This window comes from Mastomys coucha, unplaced genomic scaffold (assembly GCF_008632895.1).
Source record: "Mastomys coucha isolate ucsf_1 unplaced genomic scaffold, UCSF_Mcou_1 pScaffold22, whole genome shotgun sequence".
Classification (NCBI taxonomy): Eukaryota; Metazoa; Chordata; class Mammalia; order Rodentia; family Muridae; genus Mastomys; species Mastomys coucha.
In genome coordinates, this window is record NW_022196905.1 from 37,625,687 (window position 1) to 37,646,446 (window position 20,760).

The following is a 20,760-nucleotide window of genomic DNA, read 5'->3' on the forward strand; positions in this document are numbered from 1 at the left end:
ATGCCCTATCCCAGGAAACTAGAGTAACTGAGAATCAGGCTAGTCCCAAGCACGGTATATATAAGATGGTCTCTGGGGCAGACCAGCACAAATACTAACAATGTAGACCAACACCTGAGAGCACATTCTTTCTATTGCCACCTCTACTGGCTGAGTCTCTTCTCTGGATTTCAGGTCTATGAAACTATTGGTCATAGTGGTACCACCCTGCTAGCCGAGGTCTTTCTGCCTGTCCCTGAGACTACCCTTGTCACGGGAAGGGCCCCCATTGAAGAGGTGGAGTTCAGCAGTAACCAGCATGTGACATTAGACCACGAGGGAGTTGGAAGTGGTAAGCAGAGCTAATTGTTTTCAGCAGCTAAGGGTTACCATCGTCATATCTCAATCTGTCTTTTTCCACTTCCCAAATGATTAAAAGTTATCAAAAATAATTATAAAATTGGTATCAAACATTCAAAAGAAGACAGGGATAGTGGCTCATACTTGTGACCCTGGCACTCAGGAAGCTAAGGCAGGAGGATGACCACAGTTTGAAGTACAGAATAACACCCTGTCTCAAGGGGTCGGCGGGGGGTTAGGGAGAAAGAGGGCCAGTAAAATGGTTCAGCAGGTAAAGGCTCTCTTTGTGCCAAGACTGTGGGAAGGAGTCTAATCTCCAGGACCTACCTGGTGGAAGTTCTTTTTAGCCTTAACATGTGTTCATAAGATACATGCATATCTGCCAAGTCATTTCTTTATGAAAACACATATAATTATACTACTATAAAGTATTTTATAGTATGAATTAAAGAGCTTTGATAAGCTATTTGATGCCTTAGTACCACTTGCAATAATCTTTTGTAAGGAAATAATTAGAAATGAAAATGAAGAATTGTGCATAAAAAGATATATCAGAGTGATATAAGTATATAAAGTTAAAAGACACTAATTTTAATCATTATATGGAGATCATTCATTGCTGAGGTTTGGTCTTACAGTCTGTTGTAATGCTTATGTGTAGGTCCCCAAGACCTGGAATCTGCATGTAGCCCCAAGTGACCCTGCCCCCAAGTTATTTCTTTTCTGATTGGTAAATAAAGATGCCAACAGCCAACAGCTAGGCAGAAGAGACATAGGTGGAGTGTTTAGGTTTCCAGGGTTTGGAGTTGGAGGAGAACCATGAAGAGAAGAAGAAGGTAAATGGAGGTGAGAGAAGCCTCCATGGTTAGGTGGTCCTGAGGGCTGGCCAATTGGAGTTAAGAGCAGCCCAGATGAAACACAGTAATAACTCAGGGTTATCAATAGGAAAACAAATTCTAACAACGTAGAAAATAGGTATCTGCAGAGCTCGTGTGCCGTTTAAGGCTTATTATAAATCTAAAGGCTACGTGTGTGTCTTTTATCAGGAAACTAAAGGGTCAAAGGCTGTGTAGAAATCCTTGATTGGGATTAAATATTTCTACAACAGTTCATTAACATTTTCAATTCTAATAAAATGTATGATGGACCTTATGGTCTAACTACCTTTTTACCTACATGATTATCTCTTTCCTTCCTCAGAGACATTATATGGTGTCTCTTTTGTTTGTTCGCTTGTTTGCTTACTTAGACAGGTTCTTTCTATGTAGCTGTCTCGTCTCCTAGATAATGCTAGATCCCATTATGTCTGACCAGGAACTTGCTAGTAGATGAGGCTGGCCCAGAACTCAGTGATCCAGCCTGCCTCTGCATGCCTAGCCAGAAAGTGTTCCTAATCAGGGTGCCTTGGCCACAACATAAAACCATCCATACCCCTGCCCCCTACAGCATACATTTTCTCTATGTATTTTCTTCCCTTAATGATTAATGCTCACCAGCATACTAAGCCTTGATCTCATTTACTAGCTCTGTTAGAAACACTAAAACACAAACACCACAACAGGACTCGATTTTGTAAAAGGTCACATAAGCTCATTTCTTTTAATTTGTTTAATTTCTTCACTGCTAAGTTCAGCCTTAATAGAAGCTCATGTAAATATCTTAAATAAATAGACAAATACCTGATTTTGAAAAACTTGTCAGAAGAATGCTGTTATTTTCCCTTATATGTAAAGGAACTAGGGTTCAGACAAGGTAGAAAATTCTTCAAAGTTCTCAGCTGTGAAATAGCAGAACCAGGATACTGCACACCAATGCTCTCAAGGATAGTACAGCATGGAAACTCTACCCTGAGCTGTCAGAGAGAGCTTGATTCTGTGCAGATTTACCTGAAAAAAAAAATCTAGTGGCCGGGCTTGAAGCCTGTGCTCCATCTCACCATCCCTACCACCCGAACTCTTGCAGGCCTGCGTCCTCTCCTTTTAAACACCACCTTGTTGACCTTGCTATTCCCTTAGGGGTGCCCTTCTCCTTTGAAGCTGATGGCAGCAATCAACTGACTCTAATGACATCAGGCAAAGTGTCCCACAGTGTGGCATGGGCTGTTGGAGAAAATGGGATTCCTTTAATTCCTCCACTGTCGCAACAGAACATTGGATTTCGAAGGTAACATGACTAGAATGAACTGGAGACTCTATTAGAGACATAGACTGGGGAGGCTTGGGATGTCACGTTCGCTCCTTTCATTTCTAGCTGCCTGTATTTTAATGGTAGTTTTGCATTTTTTTCTTAAAATTTAGAATATTAATCAGCTGACATACATAGGATGGTCATTGTGTCAGATACATTTTTTTTTGTTTGCTTAATTGTTTCAGAAACTCTGTGTTCTTCTCTCACCCCATGAACTCAGGGGTGCATAGCACATGAAGCTTCTTTGATAGTGACTGGCAGAGCTTGCTAGATGTGGGAAAGTTGCTGCTCTTTAGCTTTCTTCCCCAACAGCTAGATCTTCAGTCCTCCTCCAGAGCAGAAGGAGGAGCCCTGGCCTCCCAGTCTAGTCCAGTCCAGGTGGCCACTATGATAGACTGCTGGTCCAGGCAGTCTGCAGCCTGGAAACCTGCATCCTTCTATGAGAGGTTCCCTCTGCCATCTTGGCATAGACAGATTCATTATCAATCAGTCATCTAACCACTTCAGCCATGGCTGCCTCACCTCTAAAATAAAAATATATACAACCATTCATACACATACACACACACACACACACACACACACACACACACAGAGAGAGAGAGAGAGAGAGAGAGAGAGAGAGAGAGAGAGAGAGAGAGAGAGAAATTTGAATAAAATGATGTATCTCCATTACAGAGAAGACACTTTTCCAAATGACTTCAAACACATGGAAAATTAGAATAGGTTTTGCTTTGTCCCCTTCTTGTCTTACATATCCACATACCAACCTACCAGAAGCAAATGCAGCTCTGTGCCAAATTAAGAACCACTTCTGATGGAAGCTGGCTGGCCATACAGCCAGGCATTTTCTGATCTTTTCACTGGAGTTTAGTCCACTGCACATCCCCTGGGGCTAAAAATTTGGCTCCTCCTGAAGTAAAGCAGGGAATGAGCAAGTCAAGTATGGTAATCTGTGCTGAGCATGGATCTCCTTCGAGTTCTGTGTCCAAAGCTGCTTTCCACTGGCCTGGGAGGTGAGGCCTTCAGGGCTCCATGGACCACCAGGGCAGGGTGTGAAATGGGAGGCATGTCACTACACTGGGTAGAGTCACAGCACTAGGTCACATTTGCATGCCTTCCATTCCTAATTCTTCATTGCCTTACAACACGTTTGATAATCAAGTAAAGAAAATCATCAGAGTTTCCTCCTATAGAAGGTAATGGCTTCTGTAAGCAGCGCTGACTGTACTGAAGTCAAGCTTCTGACTGCTTTTTCTGTTTGTGTTTTTTGCTGTTTTTCCAGTGCTTTGAAGAGAGCAGATGCCATCTCATCCATTGGCACATCAGGGCTAACAGACATGAAGAAGTTGGCCAAGTGGGCAGCAGAGTCCAAGCTTGACCCCAATGATCCCAACCACGCCCCATTGATGCAACTGATCTCGGTAACATGACCAGAGATGCACAAGATATTTCTATCATTCTCAGATGATAAAATACCCTACACTACCCTTTGCATGCATTCTCTCTCTCTCTCTCTCTCTCTCTCTCTCTCTCTCTCTCTCTCTCTTTTATTTTTATTTTTATTTTTATTTTTGGTTTTTTGAGACAGGGTTTCTCTATATAGCCCTGGCTGGAACTCACTCTGTAGACCAGGCTGGCCTTGAACTCAGAAATCCACCTGCCTCCTCTTTTACAGTTTTCCAAACAGCTGTTAAAGAATGCAAGAGCTGTCAAACACAGGTTGAAATTTCAGCTCTGCCAGCTCCCTGGCTGTGAGACACAGTTAAGCATCAATGTCCTGAGCCCTGTGCTACCCTCACAGTAGATAAGGATATGTGCTGACGTGCATGAACTCTTAGACGGTACATATAATTAGCTAGTTTTCTTACTGTTTCCTGCAACCCCTAAAGAAAAGTTCTATTTCTCCACTACACATAAAGAAAACTAACTATAGACTCAGATGGGGTATTTTATGAAAATTGTCTACAACTATGTGACCTTAAACACACCCAATTCATCTTTCTTGGGATCAAATAACAATGGATTTAACTGTCTTCCAACTACCATAAACAAATGGGTTCTCATGGGGTGACCATACAACAGGTTAAGAAACTTTCATTTTCATCTAGATTTCAAGACAAATAATTTCATCTTTGTTCCTTACAAACTTTCATTTCAACGTGAGACTGTTTAGCACAGAGATGACTCATATCAGAAGGATGAGTCAATGCTACCTCAATGCAGCATAGTTCATAGAATGTTTTTGAAGTCATGTCTTAGTTACTATCTTGAAATCAACAATAAATATACTTATTTATCATGTCCTTTTATTTTTAACCCAGTAGTTTTTCCATGGAAAAGTAAAGCACAGAGATTCCCTTCCAATTGGCATCTCTTTATGGGCCAAGTGTTTCCCTAGCTTAAGAGCAGAGTCTCCTGTGGTCCCAGAGAGCAGCTGCCATTGCTGTTCTTCCTAGAAGGAGGCCACAGCTGGGAAAGAACCAGGGAGAGGGGCTAGCAGTGCCCTCAGGGAGGGTAGCCACTTTGCTAGCTTCTCTGTGGTGTCTAGCAGTGCCCTCAGGGAGGGTAGCCACTTTGCTAGCTTCTCTGTGGTGTCTAGGAGCTATCCTTCCTGGGCCCTAGAAGCTGGCTGGCCCATGCCCATCTCTGGCTCATTCTCAATAACGAAGGCCATGCATGAGATCCTCTTCAGTCAGGAGATCATGATGACCCTGGGAACTGAGTGAAGCCAGCTGACGAGAAGCCTTGACCTACACATATGCACACAGGAATTTAAGAGTCATAGGTATTTTATACATACTCAGAAATCTTATTTCCAGTACTGACATAGCTCTCCCTTTTCACTTTGCATATCAACAAGGAGCACAGATATCAAAAGTGAAATTAACTTTTATTTATTTATTTATTTATTTATTTAAATTTTAGGGGGGAAATGGTTTGTGATGTTAAAACAGACAAACAAATAAAACCAACCACTAAGCACCTATGGCAGCATCTGCCTGCCTCTGCTAAGTTTTAATGTAACTTACCTTTCAAATCTGTTAGTTGAAAACTAGTCGGCATTCCCGGAGCCCAGCGCTGGTTAATTTAAGTATCTGCCTGCTGTCTGGAACTGTGCGCCTTCTTGCTCTTACAGGTTGCTACCAGTGGTGAATCCTATGTCCCTGACTTCTTCCGACTGGAGCAGCTGCAGCAGGAATTCAACTTTGTCTCAGAGGAGGAATTAAATAGATCGAAACGGTTCCGACTTCTCCATCTCAGGAGCCAAGAGGTGCCAGAATTCCGGAACTATAAACAAATTCCAGTATACGACCGAGAAATTATGGAAAAGGTGTTCCAGGTAAGAAATTTGACCCATCTGCGATGGCACTTTGGTCTGCTGCTGGCTATGTATGTGTCTGTGCTCTCAACAATGTTGCTTTCTCTACTGCAGCACAATTATTATTATGAATTATGGTGAAAAATACCTTCTGAGCTAATATTACTAATGATGCCTGCCTTATTCAAAGCTGTGACTCCATTTGAGTAGAGTAAGTCGGTGCTAATTACTCTCCAGGATACAGTGGCAAAGCGGGAGAACAGGATGGTTAGGATTTGAGCAGCCAGGGCAAGAAGGCAGGCAGGGACCAAGTACAGCATCTCAGGCAAGAGGAGAACAAAGACTCAGCAGAGCCAGCTCACAAGACAGGTGGGACCTGCTGGCCCTTGACGGGTGACGAAGAACGGAACGTGTTGGTGAAACAAGCCAGCCAAAGGCAGGCAAGTTTGTGTGTGAGGAGGTGAGCGGAGAGGCTCTAGAAAGTATTGTGATTTTCCATTCAGAAACTACTCTTGCCAGATATCTTTGTTATTTGGTTCTTCCCACTATTGAATTTTCTCAGCTATCAACTGCAGTGAATTAGATGATGAAATCCCTACAAGGATGAGAATAGGACGAAGAGACAGGCCACCGGTTACGGGTGGGCAGATGGACACGTACTCTTGCAAAGGTCCTGAATTCAGTTCCTAGCATTCAACACCCATAACTCCAGTTTCAGGGGAATCTGATGCCTTCTCCTGAACTACATGGGTACTAAGCACATACCTGGTGCACATACATACATACATGTAATATACATGCAAGCAAAACACTTATACAAATAAAATAAATCTTAAAAATATATGTTTAAGGTTAAAAATAAAAGTACATAGATAGTGGCATACATCTGTGCCTGCAGACCACCCAGATACCAGGGTACTTCTCCATCCTGTCTGGGCTCCTGGTGTAGTGGCTGCCTTCTCATTTACAGATAGGCCTCTCCAGTTGACCACATGATCACCAGTATCATCCAAGTTTGGAACTATGGACTTTAGCCAAAGGAGACAGAGGTCCCCTCCTCATCCAAGTTCAAAAGCCTTGAATGGCATCTCCGAATCACTCAATCTGTGTTAGAAGGCATGCTAGGCATTCAACTCTGGCGGAGAGTGGCATACACAGTAGAACTGGTGATCCCCAGGGGTACCCACACTGTTTTATCAGTACTTAGAAGGATAAGCCTGAGAAGATGAAAGCCAAAGTAATCTATTACTGTCCTCCAAGAAGCTGACCCAAGTTACCTGTAGCTAGACGCCGTGTGCTAACAGTTTTCACAAGAGCTTTTCGCTATGTTTATGACCACTTCATTCAACACTCATAAGTCAAAACATGCACAGGGTTTGACCAGGTTACATGGTTTGCATGTTAGCACTCTGAATTGTAACAATTTCCTCTGCCTCTCCCATGGTGTCTGTTCTTTCCAGTGTGAACACTTTAACTTAAGTGGTATACAGGCATTCCGGTCTACTGACTTGGAATCCTGCCTGCTGCACATGCGGGTCTGGATGAAGGAGGAAGATTTAGAATCATGATTTATGAGTTAAGCCACATGTGATAACTCCAAGAAAAACATCAGAGAGCACTTTAAAAATCATGACATTATGATGTCCTTCTAATTTTAGGACTATGAGAAACGATTACGAGACAGAAATGTAATTGAAACCAAGGACCACCTGGACACGCACAGAGCCACAGTAGCCAAGTACCTTCAGCAAGTAAGAAAACCACTTAAAAAACGTCTTTATAGGGAGAAGAGAGCCAGGGTAGTAAGACGGGAGTACTTCCGCTTTTATAAAAGTCTATGGCATCTTATGCAAGCCACATAGTCTCTCAGCGCTTGTTTTCCCACATACAAAAATAGATATCTACCTCTTAAATATACGAAACCACCAAGCTATGGCGTGGATTGTGCTGCTGACTGTTATGAATGGGGTGTGATTAGGAGAGATCCCATTTCTGGGTCCTGTTTTTTCCTGATTGTGTCTATATTGTGCTGCTTTACAACAACTGTTATGAGAAAAGCAAGAGTTTTTGATCCACATTGAACTGTCTTTACATACTAGAAAACTAAAAGCTAGCTAAAGCAACCTTTTGTTTATTCTTTCCCATTTTTTTTTTTTTTTGGTCATCTTAAAATTATTTATAAGAAATGCTATAGTAACTACAATGCATTCTTCCTATCTAGATTATCTCCGCTATGACATATGTAGCAAAAATAATTACTAACTAATTGGCAACTAAGAGGCCCTTTATTTAAATTCGGAAGTGGATTATTCTGTATAAGTAACATGTGCTAGCCAACTAAAACTTTCACTACTGGAACTCCACATGAACCATTCTGAGTAGGGGAGAGCCTAAGAATTTGTTCTCCAGTAGTGGTTGCACACACCTTTAATCCCAGCACTCCAGAGGCAGAGTTCAAGGCCAGCCTGGTCTACGAAGTGAGCTCCAGGACAGCTTGGGTGACACAGAGGAATCCTGTCTCAAAAAAAAAAAAAAAAAAAAAAAAAAAAAAAAAAAAAAAAAAAAAAGAAAGAAAGAAAGAAAGAAAAAAAGAAAACAAGAAAACCAACCAACCAACCAACTAAACAAACTAAAACAAACTAAAAACAAATTTGTTCTCAATTGTTCATACTTCAAGACTGTTCCTTATTTTGTATTGTGTATTGTTAGTGTATTCATTCAACAAAATATTACTATCGTCTGTTGCAGAAATGTTTCAATTTCCTAAAAATATAACAGTGAACAAAATGAAAAAAAACAATCCAAACCAATGGTCCATCTCTGCCCTTAAGAAGTTTACAGTCTAGTGGGTGGGGGTGGGGGACCAGAGAGTTTCCAGCCATAGAAGACTGGTGGGGGGTAGGAGGGGGAGAAGGGGATAGAGGGAGGACTAACACAAAGAAAAAGGGTCAAATGACATTTAAATAACTTGATCACCTTTAGTAATGCTGATTTCTTCTCCCAGGTTAGGGAAGCAGTAGTAAATCGCTTCCTAACTACCAAACACCATTTTCTTCTTACTGATTTGGTAGTAGAAGAAGACGTCCCCAATATCAGGTAAAAATTAATCAATCAAAGCTACTGTTATTGCTGCCTGTGTTTTATCTTATTCTGTTACATGGAAGATGTATGTAAGATTTTGTCGTTATAGAGTATGTATTAGAAATCTGGGTCAACCTGGTTAATGCCTCATGATGATGTTAGCTGAGGGATTTCCTGGGCCTCTCCATCCTTTTCCATGAGAGCTCATCCCAGCCTTCTCTACTGCCAAAGCCAGCTCGGTAGCCCTTGTGGTTTCCCATCCCAGTTAAACTACTCTGAGAGCATCCCCTCCTGTACGTCTATATGACCTTCCTGCCTTCCTAGTCTAATACCAGGCTTTCCCATACATTTCACATGGTGGAGGTGGCTGAGATCACACCCTCTGAGGTTCTAGGATCCCAAGGGACAGCCGGGTTCCTCCACAAGGCTGAGGTGTGTGCTTGGTGAGGCCACATGGAAATGGATATGTACATGGAGGTTGGCCACTGAGTTATTTGCCGGATTCCCTGTTGACCTATTCTTCATATAGCTTCCTTCAGGAGTGAATGCATGGAAGTGAAAAGAAACTCCCTATAAGGGTAGTCTTATGGGGGCATCCATTCCATGACCTTCTCAGTGGCCAAGCGTCTGGTCTTCAGTAGACATTATATTTTGAGGCTGAAGACATGGCTCAGCAGTTATGAGCACTTAATGCTCTTCCAGGGGACCTAAATTAGGTTTCCTACATCCATGTTGGGCTCTTCATAACCACCTGTAACATCCGTTACCCTCTTCTAACCACCACAGGAACATGGGCATAACCCCACACAGAAACACACATTACACACAATTAAAAATAAAATAAATATGCAAAGGTCATTTCCTATGCATGCACTTCCTCTCCCTTGTCAAGCCAAGAAAGAAGACACAGTATCATCCAGGGCAGTCCCTTGAAACTCTATCCATGTCCTGAAGGCAACAGTGACCACATTGACCTACGCAAGCCTCGTTGAATGTTTGCACAGGCATAAAAGCTGCAGTTAGAACAAATGGTGATTTTTCATGCTGTTTCTTTTTCTTTCTTTTCTTTCTTTGTTTTTCTGCTTTACTTTCTGCGTTAAGTTCTGAAGGCTCGGGGTATGTTCTTTCTTTTTTTTTTAATTTTAGTTTGTTCTTGGCTTTAAATTAAAATGCTTCCATTTCTAATAGTCTCAGTCAATTATGTGCTCATAGGTAGACTGCTTGGTAAGGAGGCATTGATATCTTACAAGAGCATCTTTTGGGGGAGAAAGCATTGGCAAGGGAGGAGATGTGTCATGTCAGACTCCCGTCTTTGGGCTAGGTATGTGTCCCAGCAGAGTGACTAGAACATGGACAGAGTTTATACTCTAATTCTCTCCCTATATTAAGCAGCCTTCAGCAAGTCAAGGCATGTAGCAGACTCTTTGCTTTCTTTATTTGAAAAATGTGGTAAATGTAGTTGGAATCATTTAAGCTGTTATTGTAAGGTTGCTAGTGCTCCTTTAGATAATACAGAAGACATCTATAAATGGTACCTATTCTGTGTAGGATATTAGAGATCAAGTTTGATCCCCTCCTGGAATCCCCTTAGGATTCTCTGTGAGAGGCACCAATAGTGCTCAGGTAGCAGCTGCAGAGCTCTGTCCTCAGCTGGTGCATGTCACCTGCCAAGAAGGCAGGGAAACAGTGCTGTACCAGGCAGGTCCCTGGACACTACAGATGGTGGCTGGCTGTGCCCTGTGGCTAATGGCACTGTCACAAATCAGCTTCTAGGCACATGGTTAGGTCTGCTTTCCTGTTAAGCTCCTCTCATGACTCGCTGACCCTGATGCTTTCGTCTGTGGGCAATGTGTAGCACATCCCTCAATAAAAGGCAGAGAGTGCCCTTTCTCCCAGTACCCTTTCACTTCCCTCATCTCCAGCATCATCTTTCATATTCTGGTCACCGCCATTCCAATACTTACTCATTTCAGGGTATCTAGTAAGTGCAAAACAAGTGCCAGGGTGCTATGCACCCTTCCTCACTTACCCTCTGGACCACTTCAGGATGCTAGTGCCCTCCTTTTACTCATGATGAAGCAGACTCACAGAGGTGAAATAGCTTGTCACAAGGCAAAGAGCAGAGCCACGATTGATTCACACTCAGGTCTGTGTAGTCTCAGAGAGTTAAGAAGCACTATCCAGGAACTTCCCAAGAAGGCCATGAGCATTGTTGGAGTTAGTGAACGTACTCTGGGGCTCATGCTCCAGGGAAGTGCTCCTTCCAAGGGATGCCTCTAGCTCTCTGGAGAAACTGGCAAGACTAGCCTGAGGGGGGCGGGGGAGGCAGGGTAAAGCTGCAGCTGCTAGGCAAGAGCCACTACAAAAGGTGGAGAGCACAAGGCAAGCTAGAGGGGCTGGTGAACAAGGTAGGGGGCAAGGCAGGGGATGCAGATGGGGTGGGGGTGGAGGGTCAGATAGACCTGACTTTGCTTTCATTAACGAGAGGCAGTTGAGAATTTTAATAAAGCATGCAATAAGATCACCTCCCTCCCCACCTGGCTTGGCAGAATTTTTAGACTCTCTCAACCCTCCTTCAAAGGAGAATGTCCAGGCATCTCTGAGGGACCTTGGAGCATAGTTTAAAAGGCCATCTAATAACTTTCTGGACCTTTCTTTGATACTGAATCCTAATACTGTTCTATAATCATTAGCATTTTGGGCCTAAGCCTTTTCAAGCTGGCAGAACAAAAGCGACCACTGAGACCACGGAGGAAAGGTCGGAAGAAAGTGACAGCCCAAAACCTGTCCGATGGAGACATAAAGCTGCTGGTGAACATTATCCGAGCTTATGACATCCCTGTAAGGAAACCCGTAGTGAGGTGAGAGCCCTCAGAACAGATAATGCGCAGAATGAAAGCCAACCTGGACCTTCTTTAATAGTTTCGGTGCAGCAGGACCTGAACATTCCTGGAGAAGCCCACCCCCTATTGTTTGCAAGTAATGTAGTCAACTTAGGCTCAAAGGTGTGGGTGTTGGGAATATCCTGTAGAGCCCAAGGATAAGAGGCACAGATGAGCTTTATGATAAACCATCGGGATCAAGGTGCTTTTCCTGGGTCCTTCTTGTCTCTCCTACTTGCCTCTCTCTGTTTGTTTCCTTTTTCTCATGTGATGGAAATAGTTCCACATCACCTTCTCAGGAGTGAAGCTGGGTGCTAACTGGGGTCAGATGCTGACAACCCATGGTCTGGTCACCCGTAGCAAAGAGGCAGGGCCTAAGAAATGGGCATGAGCTAGACAGAAACATAAGAAGTGTCTGTCCATGGCTCACCTCTGCTACTTGTTCAGAAAAATGGATGATGACTACTATGGTCCACCATATTGGTGGCTACCTTAGTCTACCATATCGATGACTACTGTTGTCCACTGAATTTATGACTACTGTGGTCCACCAACTTGGTGCAAAGGAGAGAACATACCTATAGTAGAGTCGATTCTAAGTTTCTTATAGAGATAGAAAGATAAAGAATTGAAGTTCTTTTTGTGGGTACCCTTGTTGGTGTAATGGAAGAAAGGAGAACTGGTCCATTCACCAATGTACAGTACCATTGTGGGTCCATTCACAGACATCATTTCGTTTAACTCTCACCACTATTACTACGTCTGCTTTACCAGGCAGAAAACAAGCAAAGATGGTGTATGTGGCCTGGCCCAGCTCATCCAGCACTATCAGATTCCAAAGAGCCAAGATAACTTGCGGCATCTTCTTTCAGAGTCTCTGGGTGCTTTCTTTCTCCATCTCTCTGTCCTCTCGCCCCACTATTTTGCCCTGTTTTACTTTTTCTATTTTGTGCATATGTACAAATGTGTGGTGTGCATACACAAGTGCATATGGCTGCATGCAGTTTTATGCTTGTGTTCGGACGTCAGAGGAGGATGTGAAGTATCCTCCTCTATATTGTCCACCTTAATCCTCTGAGATAGGGTTGCCCACTAAACTTGGAACTAGGTTGGTGGCCAGCTAAACCCCATCTGTCCTACTGTCTCCACTTCCCATAGTGCTGGAGTTACAAGTGCATGTATAGTCATACCCAGTGTTTTACATCGGTGCTGAGATCCAAACTCAGATTCCCATCTGTGTGCAACGCGTCCTCTTGCCCACCAACACCTCTTCAGCTCCTGCCCTTTTTCTAATCCTTTGCCCTGTTACAGAACATCTATTGATATGGTGGAAGGGAACCAGAATGAGATGGAGTCAGAATTCTGCTGCTGAGAGGGCCTGGAGTTTACACCTCAGGCACCTTTGAGAGTGGAGGAGAGGGAAAGTTATCCTCCCCTCCACTCTCCGAGAGGCAAGGAGGCCTGGGAAGGGAAGTGGGTGGAAGGCCTTGGTAACTGTGAGGTACCCCAGCTAGACCAGCACATACTCAGATATCAACAAGCTTAAAGACAGTGGCCACTCTGACAACTACCAGCACCGCACATCTTTAAACAAACTAGCTCAGTAGACAAACGCTCTTTGCCATTTCCTGCTTTCATCTGCTTTCCCTCCTAGCAAGTTCCAGCAGCCATCGAGGTCTTCAAGGACTTTCAGTGAAAAGCAAGCTGCTTCCCCCAGCGCACACAGCCCACTACACAGTGCTGACTACCCCCTCGGCCAGGTGAGAGAGAACAAGGCTGGGTTTGACTCCTGTTCTAAGTGTCTTTAAAATTTGCCTGTAGAAGGGTCTTGGATATCACTCAGTTGCTGTAGCACTTGCCCTGTGTTAGATCCTTGGCACTGAATAAACTGAGTGTGGCAGCACGGGCTACAATCCTGGCACTTGGGAAGTAGAACAAGAGGATCAGAAGTTCCAGGTCAGGAGCTAGAGAGTCAGCTCAGCAGTTACGCACACTTGGCTGTTCCTACAGAGGCCCTAGGTTCTGTCCCCCTCCTCACAACTCACAACCACCTATAACCACAGTTCCAGGGATACAATGACCTCTTCTGGCCTCTGCTGCATACCAGGCATTGTTGCACATGCCTTTAAAGTCCCAGCACTCGAGAGGTGGATCTTGTTTCAAAGTCAGCCTGGTCTACAAAAGGAGTTCAAGGCCAGTCAGTCAGTGTTACATGATAAAATCCTGCTTCCAAATGTTTGGAACAAAGAATAATCTTGGTGTAGCACAAAAAACATACACAAATTGAAAACAGCCTAGCAAGGCAATATTCCTTTTGCAAAATGGGTGCAGCAGAACACAGAAGAGTCTAGGGAGCACAGAGGCAAGAAAGCCATCTAGTTTTTGTACTAACACAGATGGTGACTGTCTCTTCTACTACTCAGAGTCTTTCACAATTAGCTAGTTTTGAAAGAATCACAAAGGAAATGCAGGAGAGGGGAAGGGGTCCAGCCCCAGAGGGTCAAATTCCAGGAATGTAGGGAGGCATGGCTCTTTGCAAATACTTGTTTTATCAGGTGGAGGAGATTAAAGTAAGGTTACTTTAAGGGAGAGATGTTTATATATTTAAACACAAACTTCAAGGTCATCTTCAGCTTCATAATGAGTTTGGGGCCAACTTGGTCTGAATGAGACCCCAGCCTCCTCCAAGAAATGGTGGAAGCCCTGGTTCCCCATTAGAGGAGAAACTTGTTTCCTACAAAAGATGTACAACTTTGTCAGATATCCTTGTGGGAGAGATCTGGGACTCAGCCAGCCTTGACCAGTGGACCAGGCCTTGGCCAGTTCTGTTTAGCTGTACATATATCATTTTCTATTTAAGCCCTCCCCTCACCTCAAGATCCCAAAGATGGCCTGGGAGTGGTCACTGAATCTTTTTTCTTCTTCCCAGTGTGACCACATTGAAGAAATCTCCCTTTTCTGCATTTCACTACTAAAAACAAATTACCTATAAACTCCTGAACAGACTTCCTGTTTCATTCTCTTCCGAAAAATACTACTTAATAAGCATGTTCTACTTTGCGGAGATAGAAAATGTTCACATATTTGATAAGTATGGCTCCTTCTGTCAACAACAAAATGATTAATCAATACAGATGTGGGTTTGCTTTTGACTTTCAGGTCTTAGTCCGGCCTTTTGTGGAGGTCTCTTTTCAAAGAACAATTTGCCACACAACCACAGCTGAAGGACCAAATCCCAGCTGGAACGAAGAACTGGAACTTCCATTCAGGTGAGTGGAATTCCCCTGTGTAAGCAGCGGGAGTGGCTGACCTGCAACAAAGTATCCCAGCGGGGAAAAAGGAGCCGGCGGCCTCTCTGTGCCCACAGCTGGGTCAACTGGGTGAAGGTGTCCCATGCCTTTAAACCCCAGAACTCCGGAGCCAGAGCAAGGCATATCTCTGTGAGTGCAAGGCCATCCTGGTCTACGTTGCAAATTCCAGGCCAGTCAGAGCTACACAGTAAGATGCTATCTCCCAAAAGAAAAAAAAGGAAGAAAGAAAAGAAAAAAGAAAAAGTAAATTCGTGCTCCCTTTCAGAACAATCTACTTTCCTCCTCACTCTGACTTCTTACAGGCCAAAGGCTTTTTTTTTCTTAAACTAGTTTAGTACCTCAAATTGCCTAAAAGTTTAAAGGCCTCAGAGGTAGGTGTTATGTATATTCTATGTCCCCTTGGGAGATCTTTGGAATGAAAGACAAATCAGGGTAGAATTCAGAAGTAATTAAATCAAAAGAGGCATGGTCACTACCATCATCCACAAGACAAGCAAAGGAAGGCCAGATGAAGATTCTCCATCTCTGTGGTACCCCAGTCTCTAACCCTGCTATGGAGGGACATGTTTACACAGGCACGGCTGGGTCCTCATGACCATGTCCAGAAAAGAATTCTCTCACCCCTGTATTGTTTGACTTCCATGTGGGAGAGTGAGGAGTGCCAGTTGCCATCCCTCCGGTCACGGTCTAGCAGGAAGTTCATGACTGGAGGTGCTCCTTCTGGACAGGGCAGCTTTGGAGCCCAGGTACTTAGAAAGTTCAAAACTCTGGCGTTGGCTGGAGACCTTGTAGCCTTCCACAGAGCTATGTAAGGAAGGTCCTGGCAGGAAAGTTCCTTGCAAGACTTATCATGGAGTTTGGGGAATATAGTATTTATCAGTACAAGCCAGTATAGGATTTGGATCTGCAGAGCCCAAAGTTCAGAGCCAGTCCCATTAGAATGTATATTTAAAATAAGTGTTTTATGCCCTTGTGTGAGAGCTCCTTGTGAAGAAGGGACTGCATGTGTTCCGACTCAGCATTTTTGAAGCATTGACATTGAACATTCATAGCATCTGTTTTGTCTGTTTTCATGGTCTCTTCATGTGCTGTCACAGGGCCCCAAATGGCGACTATAGCACAGCCAGCTTACAGTCAGTGAAGGATGATGTGTACATTAACATTTTTGATGAAGTGCTGTATGACATCCTGGAGGTGAGTTTCCAGTTGTAAGGGAGTCATCTGAACTCTGCCCACATGTTCAGATCCCCTACCACGGTGTAGGTCCATGCACAGGGGGAAAGGGCTGGTGGCACAGGGGGAAAGGGCTGGTGGCACAGGGGGAAAGGGTTGGTGGCACAGGGGAGAGGGCTGGTGATGGGGCTTGTGGTAGAGTATTTCCTCTTCCACAGTTGTGTTAACTGCTTCAGATGTGTGGTCTTATTTAATCCCAAAGTCATTCTAGGCAGAAGTTATTTAATCTCTAAATGACAATAAGAAAACTGAAGTTATAGAGAAGTGATTTTCCTGGAGTGGCAAACTATTAAACGTCTGAACCTAACCCACATACTTTCAGCGAAAATCCTGCCACTTTCCTACTGGCAAATTAATTACATGGGAGTCTAAGAGAAAGATTCAGTAGGTAAAGTGCCCACTGCCAAGCATAAGTTTGGAATCCTAGCACGCATGTAAAACCTGAGTGGGATAGTGTAGCCCTGCTAGACTCCAACTAGTCTAGCCGAAACAGCAATCTCCCATTCAATGGAAGACTGTGTCTCAAAGACTAAGGTGGAGAAACAAGTAGGAAAACACATTGGCATCGAGTTCTGATGTCCATATGCACAACACAGTCAAGAGCATCCATCCATACCTGTTTACACACATACACACACAGTTCCATAAATGTCTGAAGTTCTTAAATAATTAGTACTTCTCATGCTTCCTTTAGGATGACCGTGAAAGAGGAAGTGGGATTCACACCCGTATTGAGAGACACTGGTTAGGATGTGTGAAAATCCCATTTAGCACTATCTATTTCCAAGCAAGGGTAAGTAACTAAAGTCAAAATCACATACCTCTAGGAAATACCTCTACCTATTCTTCCCATTAAACTCTCAAAACTGTGAGAATATATGTGCACAGAGCTGGGAAAAATGAAGATCACCACATCAAATCATCGGCCTCCCATCACTGTTGCATGGTGTATCCAGCACCCCTGGGCCTTCACAGCTAAGATGTGATGACATGAATCTATGAATCTTTAAAACATCGACAGAGAAGTAAAGAATGTGAGACAACGTGAAAACCTGTCACAGAAGTGATGTGGGTGGATGCAGAAAACAGTCAGGGTGGTCGACAGCCTGGTTTGTCACGGGCATCCTATCAATATTTCTAAAAGCATACACAATTTAAAGCATGAAAGAAATCTTTAACACAAGCATGCTTGACAACGATATCCTTTATAGACATAATGGTTCAGCTTAATGATTCCATGAGGTTGGCAATTTTTTCATGCCTTTGAGTGTCTACTGAGGCAGCTGAAGCTTCTGGAATTTCTTGGTGTCCCGGCACTAAATCCACAGTGATAGGAAATTATGTGCTGTTGTGATAACTACACACAACAGATGCTGCCTGGACCACAGGGTCTCCAGCATGAGACCCAAACCAAGCCTCCATTCTCACAGGCTCAGATTGGCTGTCAAGCATAAGTTGGAATTGCAGTCTTAGCCAATGGGATAGTCTAGAGCTATACAGGATGTGTAGCGATGTGCTTGTGAGAATTACAGTCCCCCTTCTAGTAGATTTTAAAAGAAATAAACAAAGAACATAGCATCTTACAAGTGAAGCTGCCTGTAATGGTTGACATTGTCGAATCTCAGGTTTGCAGGTTATTTAGAAGTCCTTCCGCTGAATGCCCGTGCCCTTACAGCTCACCCCACAGGAACTCATGACCTCTGAGGCATACTTGATATATACCTTCTACATTTACAAACACAGCTAGCTATAAAGCACAGAGAGATGACACTGAGGAGCTAAAGCAAAAGTCCTTTTTGCAGAGCAATCATCTAGACTATGGCAAATGCACACTACGAAAGTCAAGCAGAATATGCTAAAACACTAGTGAAAGAAACAAACTAGATGTAAGGATAGAGAGTTAGCACAGTAAGTCTGAGATGACATTAGACCTAAGCCTTGAAATGTACAGAGAAGGAAAGCTGGGAAGTCAGAAAAGGGAAGGCTACCCACCAGGGAGCATGACCAGATACTGTTCTTAGTGCCCTTCATCTCGTAGCTCAGTCCCTGCTCACAACAGCCCTACAAATTAGGTCCTGTTACCTTCTTCTTCTTACAAATAAGGCAGCTCACACCCTCGGAGTTTAAGACAAGATTTGAATCCAGGAATCTATCATATTCAGTGCACTCTGTGGCAAACAAAGAAAAGCAGTCAAGGAAGTATTATTATATTACTATATATAATAATATTATATATATTATATCCCTTTCTAATGAGAACTTAGGAATTCTAACCTGGACCAAGTTTAATGTTTATCAGATGCATTAAATTATGAGAAGTGGCCATTCCCTTTGAACTTTTGTTACAAAAATAAAAAAATCACCACAGTGCTTACCAAGCCATGTTTTCTTCGCAGATTGATGGCACATTTAAAATAGACATTCCTCCAGTTCTCCTGGGCTATAGTAAAGAGCGAAACATTATTATGGAACGAGCCTTTGATTCTGCCCGAAGCTTGAGTGAGGGTTCCTACATCACCCTGTTTATCACCATTGAGCCTCAACTGGTTCCTGGAGAGCCAATACGAGAAAAGGTAATGGGGTACAGTCTGGAAAGCCATGGGGGATGCTGAAGCCTAAGCGATGCTTGCTAAGCTTTTATAAACATTGACTGAAGTGCATCAACAGAAGTTCTCCTACTGTGATCTCCATGCATTGTGCTTTTGGCTAGGTCCAAAGGTGATGACAGAACAGACACGTGTGCATTTATTTGTTCTTCACGATCTAGCAGTTAAGGCGATCAGCAATCCAAACTTGTAGGAAAGCAAGACAAATGGAAACATGTTCTGCTTTTAGAACAGTGTTTTCCATGCTAATAACATGAAGTATGACAATTAGAAAGTCAGATTGCTATTTGACATTTACTGGCAAGCATGCTAAGGAAAGTTTTCCATCCCTGACCTCATCCCTAGCTGTACTATGCATTCAATCAGTATCACACAGTCATAAAGTCAGACACCCTACATAGATCACAAGTTATCTTATGGAAAAAAAAATGTATGCATCTTAAACAGCTCCAGAAAAGCTTGTAGAAATTTCAGACAGCATAATGTTTGGAGACTTTACTCTTTCCTGGGCACTGGGTCTCTGACTTAAAGCTAGGGAAATGAGGCTAGATTTATCTAGAGCTACATAAGCAGTATAGGGCGGAAGTTAAACATTTACCATCCCATTGTATATATCCACACATCTTACTGGGTATCCAAGATGTAATAGGCATTCCTTAGGCACTAGAGGAACGATGGCCTAGAAAAGGAGATGGAACGTCTATTGTGTAACAGGTATGGTGGTGCACACTTTTAATCCTGGGAGAGAAGGTACGGAGCAGATGCAAGTAGATGTCTGTAAGTTTGAGGCCAGCCTGGTCTACATAAATGAGAACCTGTCTCAAAAGAGTAACAAAGGCTACCATGCTTACATCATGTATGAACTTCACTTTCAGGTTACTATGTTGTAACTTATCATGTGGATCTCTTGGTTTCCAATTGTCATTAAGTCTGAAGTGGAGATGGAAAACGGAGCCCACCTCTGTTTGTTTTGTTTTTCCAATATTACAGTCTGGTTCACAGAGAAAAATAGTAGGACTGCAGCCCATTAGCAAGGCCTATTCAGGAAAGATTAACGTAAAAACAAGCATACTGAAAAATTCATCTCAGAGCCTCAGCTTCATTGCTAATGCTGAGCTTCCCAAGAAAACAGAATGGATTCGTGTCAGATTATTTTTCAGAAAGGGAAATATTCTGAATGTCTGTCTCTAGGTGCGAGCTCAGGATAAAAACAACAAGCATGCTCACAACACACAAATGTTCTCAGACTGAGGGCAGAATTCTGACTTCAAGCTTAGCTTTCCAACCTGGTGCTGCCTTTGGTGACATTTCTTTGCCTTGTGGCTGTATGCAGCATTTTCCATTGTCCTCTCATATGACATGATGATGATATCCTACAACAGGAGGGCTAGAAAGCCCCACCTGTGATGTTGCCCACAGGCTGCTAAAGAAAGAGAGGCTCACACCCTGAAATACCTGGGACCACAGCCTAGAAATGGTTTCCCACTAACAGCAACTTTTTAGGTTGACAGATTAGAAACATCTTTCCACCATCATCCAACTCCAAATGATTTTTTTATTAAAGTATTTACTAGAGCAAAAGTTTTTTAAGTCAGTAGTAACCATAAAGTACTTACTTAAACAGCGCTAACTTTACATTGTGTGGTTAAAAGCCTTTAAACCTGTTGTTAATACTGTGTTTCTGTCATTTCTTTTTTATTGCCTATGGTAGATGAGTGACATGCTTAAGAAGGTACCAAGCATCTTGTTTTATAATCCATCAGTCATCAGTTACCCTTTTCCTAGCTGCTTTTGTCTAC

The 20,760-nt window shown here is 43.1% G+C and overlaps 1 protein-coding gene across 3 annotated transcripts in view; it reads left to right on the top strand.

Annotated features, from left to right (window-relative positions):
• Nucleotides 1-20,760, top strand: part of Cc2d2a (coiled-coil and C2 domain containing 2A) — a 95,629-nt gene that overhangs the window by 61,799 nt on the left and 13,070 nt on the right. For all 3 annotated transcript variants that reach the window (XM_031342130.1, XM_031342129.1, XM_031342131.1), the window contains 12 exons: nucleotides 175-331; nucleotides 2,355-2,502; nucleotides 3,812-3,950; nucleotides 5,666-5,869; nucleotides 7,507-7,599; nucleotides 8,853-8,944; nucleotides 11,623-11,790; nucleotides 13,466-13,571; nucleotides 14,971-15,080; nucleotides 16,220-16,316; nucleotides 17,050-17,148; nucleotides 18,752-18,928. In XM_031342130.1, coding sequence (XP_031197990.1) covers nucleotides 175-331; nucleotides 2,355-2,502; nucleotides 3,812-3,950; nucleotides 5,666-5,869; nucleotides 7,507-7,599; nucleotides 8,853-8,944; nucleotides 11,623-11,790; nucleotides 13,466-13,571; nucleotides 14,971-15,080; nucleotides 16,220-16,316; nucleotides 17,050-17,148; nucleotides 18,752-18,928 — 1,590 coding nt within the window. The remainder of the gene's footprint in view (nucleotides 1-174; nucleotides 332-2,354; nucleotides 2,503-3,811; nucleotides 3,951-5,665; nucleotides 5,870-7,506; nucleotides 7,600-8,852; nucleotides 8,945-11,622; nucleotides 11,791-13,465; nucleotides 13,572-14,970; nucleotides 15,081-16,219; nucleotides 16,317-17,049; nucleotides 17,149-18,751; nucleotides 18,929-20,760) is intronic.